Source organism: Hippocampus comes, unplaced genomic scaffold (genome assembly GCF_001891065.2).
Source record: "Hippocampus comes isolate QL1 unplaced genomic scaffold, H_comes_QL1_v1.1 scaffold26, whole genome shotgun sequence".
Taxonomy (NCBI): Eukaryota; Metazoa; Chordata; class Actinopteri; order Syngnathiformes; family Syngnathidae; genus Hippocampus; species Hippocampus comes.
In genome coordinates this window covers 343,639-357,427 of record NW_017805004.1, presented here as the reverse complement: position 1 = coordinate 357,427, position 13,789 = coordinate 343,639, and the positions used below count along the sequence as shown (strand labels likewise).

General features: G+C 43.0%; 1 protein-coding gene across 5 annotated transcripts in view; it reads right to left on the bottom strand.

Annotated features, from left to right (window-relative positions):
* The window catches only part of epha7 (eph receptor A7), a 92,405-nt gene that overhangs the window by 31,241 nt on the left and 47,375 nt on the right, over positions 1-13,789 (bottom strand). For all 5 annotated transcript variants that reach the window (XM_019859121.1, XM_019859096.1, XM_019859104.1 and 2 more), the window contains exon 5: positions 9,453-9,788. In XM_019859121.1, coding sequence (XP_019714680.1) covers positions 9,453-9,788 — 336 coding nt within the window. The remainder of the gene's footprint in view (positions 1-9,452; positions 9,789-13,789) is intronic.

The following is a 13,789-nucleotide window of genomic DNA, read 5'->3' as shown; positions in this document are numbered from 1 at the left end:
CCCACATATGCCATAATGAGTGACAGCCATAACAGCCCCTAGGATGAACGAAACAGAAAAATAAAGTAGGCACAAGAGTTTGTAGGTTTGTTAAAAGGCGTCTCGTGATGTTTTTGTGTCCATCTGTTCTCATCAGCCCTTCGTGTCTACCAATCATCTCCCTCAGCCACTTGCATCTTGTTCAGGTGTGCCTCATCGTCTCGTCAGTTTGCTTGTATTTATTTCCCTGGTTTGGTGGTGTGTTTTTGGTGGATTCTTCAGTGTTGCTTCTGTTCAAAAATGAATGCTCAATAACTTAACTAAGGAGAAGAAAAAAGGCAAAGGGGGATGATTAGATCTTCTCACTTTCTTCTTCCATAATTACATGGGGAAATTCTGATTCAAGTTTTTTTTTTTTAAATGTCTGCTTCTTTTCTAATTCATGGGTTGATTTTGACAGACCAATCGTGGGAAATTATTTTTTTCTGTTTAAAAAAAAAAATCTTAAATTGGGCTGTCATCATTGGAAAAAATTGTTACAGATTACTTTTGATTATTTTCTCTTTTCTATTTTGGTGGATTCTTCAGTGTTGCTTCTGTTCAAAAGTGAATGCTCAATAACTTAACTAAGGAGAAGGGGGATGATTAGATCTTCTCACTTTCTTCATCCATAATTACATGGGGAAATTCTGATTCAAGTTTTTTTTTTTTAAATGTCTGCTTCTTTTCTAATTCATGGGTTGATTTTGACAGACCAATCGTGGGAAATTATTTTTTTCTGTTTAAAAAAAAAAAATCTTAAATTGGGCTGTCATCATTGGAAAAAATTGTTACAGATTACTTTTGATTATTTTCTCTTTTCTATAGAGCAGGGGTGGCCTCCCTTTTTTGACCGAAGAGCTACTTTTCGATCAACCAACCTTCTGCGATCGACCTGTTACCGCACGCGCACGCACTTACACACATATGCCATAATGAGGGACAGCCATAACAGCCCCAAAGATGAACGAAACAGAAAAATACAGTAGGCACAAGAGTTTGTAGGTTTGTTAAAAGAAAATCACCGCCTACCTTCGTCGAGAACTGACGCGGAGGCACTTTTGCAGTGTTTTAACGATCGTTGTTCACGTGTCCCATTTAAAAAAATGCTTCTCTCGGCCCTCCAGATTCCCATTCTTTGCCAGTGCCCTCGGTGAATTGTACATGAAACAAACTCCATCCATCCATCCATCCATCCATTTTCCGATCCGCTTATCCTCACAAGGGTGGGGGGTGCTGGAGCCTATCCCAGCCTATCCCAGCCGTCTTCGGGGGGCAGGCGGGCGACACCCTGAACCGGTTGCCAGCCAATCGCAGGGCAAACAGAGACGAACAACCATGCGCGCTCACACTCACACCTAGGGACAATTTTGAGTGTTCAATCTGAAACAAACTCTGAATGAGAATAATAATAACAATAAAAGATATAGCGCAACAGCTCTGATTGCAAGCCGCAATTGCAGACTGCTGACGGCATAACAACTTCCGGTGATGCAGGTGCCCTGTTTTTTTTTTTATTTTAGTTTATTATACACAAATGTTTTGGGTTGGGTTATTTTTTCCCCTACACCAGTGGCCAGTGGTTCTTCACCTGGGTTCGATCGAACCCTAGGGGTTCGGTGAATCGGTCTAAGGGGTTAGACGGAGCTTTTGCCATGGAGGGTAAGACACACCCGACTCAACATGTCAATTAGTTATAACACGTCCGCTTGGCCATCACTGGCTGCAGATGATCACATTACATTGCTTCTCCAGTCAGTGCCATGGGAAATTTAGTTTGCTTAGTTGTCAACATGTGACTGTCGTGATAATGCCGTACAATTAAAAAAAAAAAAAAGTATACTTGACATTTTATTTACTTTTTTCTGTTTTTAATAAACGTGTTTTTTTTTAATGTCCTGAATAGTAGGACATCACATAGATTTAGGATTGCGCAAATTGACTCGGTATGTCAGCAAAAAAATAATAAAAAAGATGAAATGTGTCATTATGATTAATAACACAACACAGGTTAGTTTTGTTCATATTTCTTTTAGCCTACATATTCAAATCTATGGTCTTTTAGTTTTAACTGGTTGTTGAACAATGAAGGCATCTTCTGATCATTATCATGCAAAGAAGCTACCGGAGAAACATCTGAACTTTATTTGGGGGGGTTATTGAGAGGCACTTTAAATGTTGAAGGTGTGTGCTGACTTGTCTTGTGCGTTAGTTTGAATGTGAATGGTTAATTCTGAACACAGCCACAATCTCAGTTACAAGAGGGTGTGCACACTTGTGCAACCAAATTATCGCAGTTGTTTGTTTTCATTTCCATATATTTATATATATATATATATTTTTTTTACTTAACTAACTTCAGCAATCATTCATAAAACATGGCTGCTTCTGGATGGATGCATTGTACATAGACACTCCTTCCACCTTGTTACAATTTGCGGCTATTTTAACATTCACCGTTTGCTGTCTTAATTAAAAAGACGCAACACTTCAACAAATCCCGGTACACACTGTTTTCTTTTGACAAATACGAAATGATTTTCAGACTCCCACGATGATTTCCACGTCATTCACAAATGCAACCGCTCTTTGTGATTGGATGACCAAGGATGCAGAGGTGGAACTGTTAGGGTGGTTCTCTTTGTGACCAATAGGTGGTACTGTAGGGCTCCTCCTGCAGTGGCACACCTATTGGTCATTATTTCATTAGTTAGTGTGTGGTTAAAAGGATTCGCTGCCCGGTGTCGGATCATTGTGTGTCTCTGTGCACGTGTCATGTTTTGTTTTCTGTCTTAGGTTTTTGCTACTTTGATTTCTTGTGGTTTTTCTGGACTTTATTTGAGTGAGTTTTTGAGTTAGTTTCACCACTGTTTACAATTTGTTAAATACATCTTGGTCAGCCACCCTGCTCCTCCCTGCCTCCTTGCTTTTTTTGGGGTCCTCCAACTACCACCATGCAAAACGTGACAGGAACTTCCTTCTCTATATTTCCGCCAGATCCATTCTGCTCGCCCGTGCCCAAAACCCTTTATGTATCGAAAATAGTACACAAACAGAGATGCAGTACCACCATGCAAAACGTGACAGGAACTTCCTTCTCCATATGAAACGTATTTCCGCCAGATCCATTCTGCTCGCCCGTGCCAAGACCCTTCATATATCGAAAATAGTACACAAACAGAGATACAATTTGTATGGAAGTTTGGTGCGCAACCTTAATCGTTCATTAAAAAGGGCCGTTTGTTATGTAATTCAAGGTTGGTAGTTGGTTCATCCCTTCCTTTTTAAATTTAGAAAATGGTTCACGATCCGGAATGAACCCCCCCAAATCCAAACATATGGGATTCCTTTCCCATAGTAGTGTTCAATAATGGCATCAGAGGCAATTGAGTGACGGGATTGCACTCCCCCCCTCAACCCATGCTTTAAGCCTTTGCATCTATAAGAGCAGTACCATGTATGTAGTGCTGAGTACTTTCATTGGGACCACCACTTCATTGCGCGCGTTTACTTCTCTAGGCCTTTATACAGTAAAGGATGATCCTTATTCGTCATAATGAACAGTTAAGGAATGTCAAACTATTTACTTGGAGGTATTGTACATGTGCTGGCAGCACGGTGAATTAAGAACTGCAAGGGGTCACAGAAGAGAATTTTCAGAACAGACAATAGGAAATCCATGGTTCTTCCTGTGACTAATTGATGATTACTTTTATACCATTGGGATTATTCTTTGTCATTTCCTGACTCAAAGTAGGATTGCAATTACTTATTTGCAAGCTATTAAAAAGTAACGTATTTGGTGGGATAAGTTCTCTGCATATTTTGATGAAATGTGACAAAATAGGCGGCACGATGGTCGACTGGTTAGCGCGTCGGCTTCAAAGTCCAAAGGCCCTGGATTCGATTCTGGGCTCTGGTCTTCCTGTGTGGAGTTTGCATATTCTCTCCATGCCTGTGTGGGTGTTCTCCGGGTACTCCAGTTTCCTCCCACATTCCAAAAATATGCATGGTAGGTTGATTGAATGCTCTAAAATTGTCACTCGGTGTGACTGTGAGTGCAAAGGGTTGTCTATGTATACCGTGCAATTGCCTAGCAAGCAGTTCAGGGTGCCCCCCGCCTACTGCCCGTAGACAGCTGGGATAGCTCCAGCACACCCGCGATGCTCGGGAGGATAAGCAGAATAGATAATGGGTGAACGGATGTGACAAGGAGTCCCATTTTTCACAAACAACGTTCAACACCAAGCTCAGGCTCAAACAAACAAAATGAACCCTCACAAGTGTGTCTACCTAAACCCAAAGTTGACTTATTGTACTCTAAAGTAGCTTTTATGAATTTCACAAAAATACAATCGCCATCATAAAAGAAAAAAAAAAGAGAGTATTAACCCTTTCAGGGACAGCAGTTACTACAGTGGACAGCTTATCATGTTATCAGGTTACAGGGGCCGTGAAAGGGTTAAGATACTGATCTGAAAGATCCACTCGACCTTTTTGCTTTCGCTGAATACCAAGACCGCTAAAATCAGCCAACTGGCTTATGGCCACAGAGCACAACTTTGAACGACTTTTAGCACATTATGGTTCATTAGCTGGCATCTCAGGACAAAGGAGTAGTACGCTATCAATACTGTGTAAAGTGGGACATTTTGAATTGGTTGGGCGAATACTTTGAAGACCTCTTGAATTCCATCCACATGCCTTCCTATGAGGAACTAGACAGGGATAGGGGCTCTGATGTAGGCTCTGCTATCTCTGGGGTTGAGGTCACTAAGTTGGTTAAATAGCATTGCCATACCCTCGGTGTCAGGGCTCTCGGAGTAGAAGTTGTGGGGCTTTCTTGGTTGACACGCTGCTGCAACGTCGCATGGACATCAAGGGCAGTGAGGGTGGATTTGGAGACCAAGGTGGTGGTCCCTCTTTTTCAGAAATGGGATTGCCTGATGTGTGTCAGCCTCCCTGGTAAGGTCTAGTTAGGGCTTTATCCCCCCCGCCCCCCCAACAAAAAAAAACACGTCCGTGCATGACGCTGTGGGAGAGAAGCTACCAGAAGAGCTTTCATGAATAATACTTTATTTAAAGATCATTAGCTGTTGTCATTTCCTATTCACATCCACTTACTTTACGTGAACCCACTTCTGGCTGAACAGTTTGACGAACCGCTTGCCATCACACATACGTGCACTCGTTCCCCCACATAGTTATGTCTTACATAGAGGGAGGGGCCGAACTGTCAGTTAAAGGGCCAGTTCGCGCAACAGCATGACAAGATTCATTCATTTTGGTCCGAGTGCAAATATTCGAATTCTGGACTTGCTTTTCCACGCCCACTCGAATCCCCGTTTGAGTCACCAACCATTATTTTATGTCCGGCAGTAAAAAAAATAAAATAAAATACTGTACAACAGGCTAGCACACAACGTGGCTTATGTGAAATTTATGAAGAACGTGGACAACTTTAAACGCAAAAAAATTCCTTTTATTATTTTTATTTTTTTTCCTGTTCGGCCCCCTGCTGTTCCTTCTCCTAAAACTAGGGATGTTCCCCTTGAGGAAGACCAGCATGTCAAAGCTGGCACTGGCCAGGGCGGTCCTCTTTGGCCGGAAGATGTCGCTATGTTCCCCGTTATTAAAAAAAAAAAAAAAAAAGAAACTCTTCACGGCAGTGGAGCTCGGGAGTGGGGTGTTGTATTTAATAAATAGGTCCACCTATAACTCCCTGTACTCCACCAGCGCATTTTCAATGCAGTATGTGTGGTTTGGTGACCAGTGATGTGTTTGAAGCATTTTAAGGCAATTTTTGTTGTGGTGAAATAAACCTTTGACCACACGCGTGCACATGAATAAGTAGATGCAGTCGAATAAAGTAAAAAACAACAAAAAAAAAAAAAAACAAACAAAAAAACATCAGCAGACAGCAATCGAATTTCTAATTCGAATGGTTTTGTTGACTTCAAAATTCATTCTGTTATGACCTTTTCAGAATCCTCACAAGAGGGCCATTGCCACTGAGTTGGGGGTTTTTGCTCAGTGCATTAAACTTTCAACAGATCACTTACGCATAAAACCTGGAAATCTTGTGAGGAAATCCGATGGAGATTTGAATCTTAGCCAAAGCTTTGGTCGACCATAATCATGCCCACTGCTCAACAGCTCAGTTGGTTTCGGTTGCATCACTTATTGTGTGGCAGGTTTGAAGTTTTCGAGAACGATACAGGTAAGGACACAGCCCCCTAGCCAGGCTACAATGTCAATTCACATTCCACCAAAGTAATTAGGCATGATGATAATACCTCATTAGATTGATCAGCATCTGCATTCACATTATCTTTCCTCTCGGCTCTCGCTGCCAGCATGTGTATGAGTTGAATTTCATTTAAGAGCCTGTGATAAGAAGAAATGAAGGAAATCCCTATCGAGTAATGTGCCTCCAGTGGCATGTCATGCGGAGGTGAAGCAGTTCTGAATGATAAGCCATAAAAGTTTGATTAATGTAAGTTTAGTCGAGTCAGAGGTTCTAATTACAAACTTGCTCAAAATGATTCTTAAACATAGCTCAAGCCAGCTGAATTCTGTTTGGCTTCATGCGCCAGACCAGCTGGCAGCAATTGGCATTTACAATACAACTGGGATAGACACTATACTTCCAGGACATGCACATTTTTCCTCTGCAAGAACCAAACATAGCTATGTACCCAAAAATATCCATCCATACTTCTTTTTTCAGTTTCAGCAAGGAAGCTCAGGAATAAAAATAAAGAGTACACATACGTTTGTGTGTGTGTGTGTGTGTGTTTACATCTGAGATCAAATTTGCTACGGTGAAAAACCCCCTGTTGTGAAAAATTTCTTGCTGCAAACATGATTTCGTTGTAGAGGAGTTTCACTGTACGTCACACGTGTGCACATGAATAAGTAGATGCAGTCGAATAAAGTAAAAAAAAAAACCATCAGCAGACAGCAATCGAATTACTAATTCTAATGGTTTTGTTGACTTCAAAATTCATTCTGTTATGACCTTTTCGGAATCCTCACAAGAGGGCCATTGCCACTGATTTGGGGGTTTTTCCTCAGTGCAATAAACTTCCAACAGATCACTTACGCATAAAACCTGGAAATCTTGTGAGGAAATCCGATGGAGATTTGAATCTTAGCCAAAGCTTTGGTCGACCATAATCATGAAAACGTGTGGCAGAACCCTGCCCACTGCTCAACAGCTCAGTTGGTTTTGGTTGCATCACTTGTTGTGTGGCAGGTTTGAAGTTTTCAAGAACTATACAGGTAAGGACACAGCCCCCTAGCCAGGCTACAATGTCAATTCACATTTCCACCAAAGTAATTAGGCATGATGATAATACCTCATTAGATTGATCAGCATCTGCATTCACATTATCTTTCCTCTTGGCTCTCGCTGCCAGCATGTGTATGAGCTGAATTTCATTTCAGAGCATGTGATAAGAAGAAATGAAGGAAATCCCTATCGAGTAATGTGCCTCCAGTGGCATGTCATGCGGAGGTGAAGCAGTTCTGAATGATAAGCCATAAAAGTTTGATTAATGTAAGTTTAGTCGAGTCAGAGGTTCTAATTACAAACTTGCTCAAAATGATTCTTAAACATAGCTCAAGCCAGCTGAATTCTGTTTGGCTTCATGCGCCAGACCAGCTGGCAGCAATTGGCATTTACAATACAACTGGGATAGACACTATACTTCCAGGACATGCACATTTTTCCTATGCAGGAACCAAACATAGCTATGTACCCAAAAATATCCATCCATACTTCTTTTTTCAGCTTCAGCAAGGAAGCTCAGACTTCCCGCACCCCAGCCACTTCTTCCGGGGGGGATCCCAAGGCATGCTAAGGCCAGTTGGGAGACGTAGTCTCTCCATGATGTCCTGTGTTGACCCTGGGACATGCCTGGAACCCCAGGGAGGTGTCCAGCAGACCAAAATGTTCTCAAAGCTGTCCGGAAGTCATTTTAAATGGCCTCGCAGAACTCCTCCCATGCAGTTGTTGCCTCGGTGACCGCCAAAGCTGCATTCCGCTTGGTCAGCCCATTTCTGTCAGCTGCCCACACCTGCTCTGTGCCTCCCCCCGTGGGCAACTCCAGAGTGAAAGAGAGTCCAAACCCTCTTGAGAGGACTGGTACCAGAACTCTAGCAGTTTGTGGAGGAGAGTCCCACTTTGTCTTGTCGGGAGCCATGAGCTAGCTTCTGTAGCAGGGGCTCGGACTGTCAAGGTCCCCAACTTTGACTGCAACCCAGCTCACAGGGCACCCAACCCCTTTGGCCCATCCCATAGGTGGTGAGCCCATAGGAAGTGGGACTCGGACAGCCCCTTTGGATGCAGGCCAGTCCACCTTGTGCTCACCAGGGAGCCGCACCTCCAGACCCTTGTGCGGGCAAAGGAAAACTGCGTCTAACATGATATTTCATCAGAACGGGTCGGTGAGCCATGCTTTGTCTGGTCCCTCAATCAGCACCTGTTTGCAATGGGTGACCCTGCAAGCCTCAAAAATTATTTTTATGGGCACAAATCTTTATTATAATTATATTAATTGTATCTTTCTGGTTTTGTTATATTTTATTTCCAAATAGGGATACCACTACACACAATGTTCCAAAGTTCTATAAACCAGACAGTAGTGGCACAGCACTCTGTAGTCGTTTTTTTTTTCCATCCAAAAACGGTTTGGGAGTACTTGGCTGAAAAACTATTTCACCAGGTGTCCAACGAAGCTTTTCATCCATACCATGACAGCTGTGGCAAATTTAACGTCAGTTTCAAAATCTGTTTCGGCAAACACGACATTTGCCCATCCAGTTCCTGCGTGTTGTCTCACATCCAACTCATTTTGACCACGATGGCCTGAAACAGGCCTACCATGGCTGCTGGAAATCGAGCGTAAAGAAAATTTGCAATGACAATAGTATCCCACTGATGACAGAGCAGTGTTTTACGTACAGTATTAGCTTAGCGCATTTTCAGGCCGAACTTAGGGGCACGGCTGACCAGTCACTAGAAATAAAACATACAGCTCATTTCCCTCCAAAATTTACCACGTTTTAGCATACACAAAGCAGTTACTCATGATAGTATCATAAATGCGCAAGAATTCCTGAACAAAGAATGGATAATACAGGCAGGACTTAAGTTCCAGCCGACTTGGGACTCAATAGGGACGTGGACCAATGAACCGCGTCATATCTGTTAATACCGCTCACATCTACTGCAGGATCAAGGCTTGACAATAATTACGGCTATATCCCTCTCCACTAGCTCATTGATTAACACTAGCACATGCAAATACATTTAAGTCGTTAATTTACTTTGGCAGGCTTGTGTTTTTAATTGGCATACTCTTGGTCTGTTGTTTTCATACTTGATTTTCCCACACAAATAAGAGTTGAATAAATTAGTCAGTCCTTACCTGCTTGTCCAGTAGCGATGCTAACTGTAGCAAACAGCCTCTGCGTGCGGCTTAGATCAGACACCCCATTGACAGCCTCCACCTCAAAAGTGTAGTTCGCATGGGCCAAGAGGTCAACGACGTTCACGTATGTGTCCACTAATTGTGACTGTGCGGGGAAGTATCCCACATGAGGTCCACATGGTTTACATTCTTCAGGTTCCCAGCTGCAATGTTGGCAGCGAACCCGGTAGGTGACATCATTGCGGCCACCGGTGTCGGCCGGTGGGTTCCACTCCAGACTAAGCGTTGTCTGGTTGATGTTGTAGACTAGATTCTGTGGGGCCGAAGGAGGTCCTGTCAGGAATAGACATAGAAGAACCCAGTGTGAGATTATTTCAGATATTTCTGACAGCTCAGTGGAACAGAAAATGTTTCTGTCATCAAGATTAGAAATTACGATAAGTGAAGGCATAGAGCATGGGTAGAGAAAGAATCTTTCCACATATCTCAACATCTTATCAGTTTCCTAGAAATGATCTCTTAGGCTGCTGAGATACTACCTAGGATCTCAAACGCAAGGACACTTATCATCCTCTCTAAACAGCCCTTACGGGAGCAGCCAGTTTTGTGAAGGGCCTGTCTGATTAATCAGCTACTGCCTACTTTACTCCACCACTCAGTACTGTAGTGTGTCCGAAAGCAAGCCGAGCTTTCCGTTACCATGACTACTGCTGTGTGTGAATCCTGAGTGAAACAATGCGACCCAGAAAGTACAGTGGTACAGCATGTTTGAACCAGAGCAGAATCCAAGAGTAGAATCGAGAAAGTGTGAGTTCTGAGAGTATATTTCGAAGCCCTAGTTCCTATATATTTTACAATACATACAGCCATCTTCCAACAAAATATACATCCAGCCTATTCATCCATCCATTTTCTACCGCTGATCCGAGGTCAGGTCGCGGGGACAACAGCTTCAGCGCGGAAGCCCAGACTTCCCTCTCCCCAGCCACCTGTTCCAACTCTTCCCGGGGGATTCTAAGGCGTTCCCAGGCCAGACAGGAGACATAAGGAGTGTTCACGCAGCACACATTTGCATCGGCGCTGCACCGATGTATTTTGTTGCGATACATCTAACACCGGTGTACATTTTGTGGAGCGTTCACACGTAAAAAGCTGCTTATTCATGACAAGCGTGTTAACCTCGGTGCAGCCCCACTTGCGTTCACATGGCAGTTTCTGCAGCCGTGCAATACAATATAAGTAATAATACGGAAATAAAACATGCGTAAAGTGTACTTCCTTTTCCCCGCCTTGTTTGTGAGATATCAAAAAAACATGGTTTATCCTTCTCCAGACAAATCAACGCTGTGGTCTATCAGACACCGTAAAAGGATGAGGGAGAGAAAGGAAAGATGACAGAGGTACAACAGAGCACGAAAGTAACGCATTCTACTTGTATGTAATCAACTCTTCTCACGCGTAGCGAGTCTACTCCTGTAGCGTTCACACGTCCCATTTTATATCGGTGCTGCCCCGCAAACTAGCATTTACCCCGGAGTAAATTTTTAAACCACCAGGGTTAAATTTGCTCCGGTTTAGCTGTTTTCAAGGGCTACACCGGTATAACTTTGTACGTGTGAACACTCTAAGGGGGCAGCTCCGGTTCTACACCGGAGTAAAGGTTGTCGTGTGAACACCCCTATAGTCTCTCCAGTATGTCCTGGGTCGTCCCTGCCTCCACCTGCCGGCGGGACATGCCCGAAACACCTCACCAGGGAGGCGTCCAGGAGGCATCCTAATCAGACGCCCGAGCCACTTCATCTGGCTCCTCTCGACATGACCGAAAAAGCGCGCCTTGACCTGCGTCAAGCGTGACAGGATGTAACAGAGAATCCAGTAATTTTTCAAAACAAAACATCTTTCAGATTCCAAAATGAATGAAATGCAAGTAATGTTATTTGTTCTTTCTGTGCGACCCGGCACCAAATGACCCACGCACCGGTACCGGTCTGTGGCCCAGGGGTTGGGGACCGCAGCGCTACGCCCCTGGTTCTTCTTCTTCTTCTCCTTTCGGCACAACCCTTTTCAGGGGTCGCCACAGCGAGTCATTAATTCCCATCCGTCCCTGCAAACCGCCCTATCAACTCGCATGTCCGTCTTGGCAAAAGTTTTACGCCGGATGCCCTTCCTGACGCAACCCTCCCCATTTCTCCGGGCTTGGGACCGGCACCGGGGAACAGTGTACCCCAAGGGGAGGGCACTGCTCCCCAGCGGCTGGGTTCGCTACGCCCCTGGTTGCTCTCTGTTTATTTATTTACTTTAGTGCTTTCCTCATCAAGACTGTGATCCTTGACTCACACATGTTGGTGACGAAGTCAGCTCAGCTTCCTAGAACTCATGTGAATCGCAAACATATGACCATATAAAAACTCACAAAGCAATATTCATGTGTGACAATGATTACACAGCCCATGGTGTGCTAACTTTGCATTTCAATCTTTTTTGTTTGTTTCGTTTTTCTTTCCCGCTCCGTCAACCACGTGTCAAATAAACGTTTCAATTTCTTTATACGAGGAGAGTGCCCTGCGACTGACACGTGACCACTTCAGGGTTTAGGTGTGCCAATCGCCTAAAGTCAGCTGGGGTAGGTGGAATTCCTCATGGTTTCCTTGCTGACACAAGCACTGCCCACAGTGTTTGCATGATCGATACCCAGTCTCTGATGTGTCTACTCTCTCTTGCCCGTGGAGAAACGGCCATTCCATTTCAGCCACAGAGTTTTCTACAGGAATGGCTTACACAAGCAAAACAAAACCGTTTCTTTTTCCACTGCCTTTTATCCTTTTTAATGCAGCAGGGATTTGGAGTTTCATGTCCCTACATAACGTCTTGGTTTCCACTTAATCCTCCCTGACACATTTTTAATCCCAAAGCACCGGAGACCCTGCTTGCTATTTTCCTAAGGCCAATGCTTTGGGAGATTAACAATCCTGAAAAAGATCTGCCAATCAAGCAGTGTAAATTTATTTTCAATTACAGATCTATCCTGGCCAGCACAGGAAAAGAGTCACGGTGATTCTTTCTTACCCTGACTTATATGCACGGAAGGATAAAATGTTCAGAAACTATCCCGAAATTTTAAGACAACAGCAGAGGACGAATTGCACCTTTGCAAATTAAAATAGAGATTTACATAAATGTATGGTTTCATCAAGTGTGTTTGAGAACTGAAATAATGGTGGGTGAAGAAGTGAATGTTTCTTTCTTGTGGTTCTCTATATCCTCTGAATTGCAAGGCCCTTGGTCATACAGTACTTGTGTTTTCCTTTCTTGCATCAGACTGATTTTTGTTCTGACACAGAGCACTTATTTTTAATGGCAAAAAAAATTGAGACTGGGGGAAAAAAAATTGCACTGATTTAATTGATGACTACAGTTTCCTTGACCATTTTGACTCAAATGCAGTATTATTCAACACTAATGCGATTTTCCCTTGGACATCAATCAATGATGATAAATTACAATTAATAAAACAATAAAATCAAGCTGTGAAAACCTCTTAAGAAATTAATTGATTGTAGGATCAGATGTTCTTTTAATGGGAAATATGGAAAATCTATCTTCTAATTGCTTGTATATGAATAGTTTATCTTCTGGAGTGCCTACCCACCAATCAAGTCTGAAATTACACCACCAAGCAACACTTTTGTAAGCTGTCTATTTCTGAAGATGTGTATGTAAACAAGTCATTCTACATTTTGACAAATTGTAATCTACCAGTGCTAATTTAATCTACACTGTTCAAAACGCCGAGTTCTAAACTGGCAGACATTCTCTACGGATGGACGGAGTTTGACCTACACAGATGAACTCTCACGTCAAAAGTCCAAAGGTAAGCAGAGCTGCACCGTTATCGCAGTGCAGGCATTACAATTATCAGTGATACCTATGATAATGGACTCATATTCTAATGTCTGGCAAAGTTGTCGTCATAGCGATGGGGGCTAATGTACTGTATATAACGGGGAGGGGGGGGATTCATTTTGCAAAGGGCCACATGAGAAACTGAAAAGCCAAGCCAACATGTTAACCTCAGTTTTGTTGTACACTATTTTTAATGTATTGAGAAAAAGCATATTGACTTGTTTTCGTCTTGGTTCCAGGAAAGTAGACCGTTCTTCACATTAAGTCCACTGTTGTCATGTTTCGAGTTTCTTTTTTGGAAAAATATTTGCTCGATAGGTTGGAATAGTCACTAAATATAGTGAAAACGTCGTTGAGTTGGCAACCCCGCAAACAAGTCGTAGCTCTTGGTTACTATTTTGCTCACACCAATGTTCGTACGTGTGCCCATA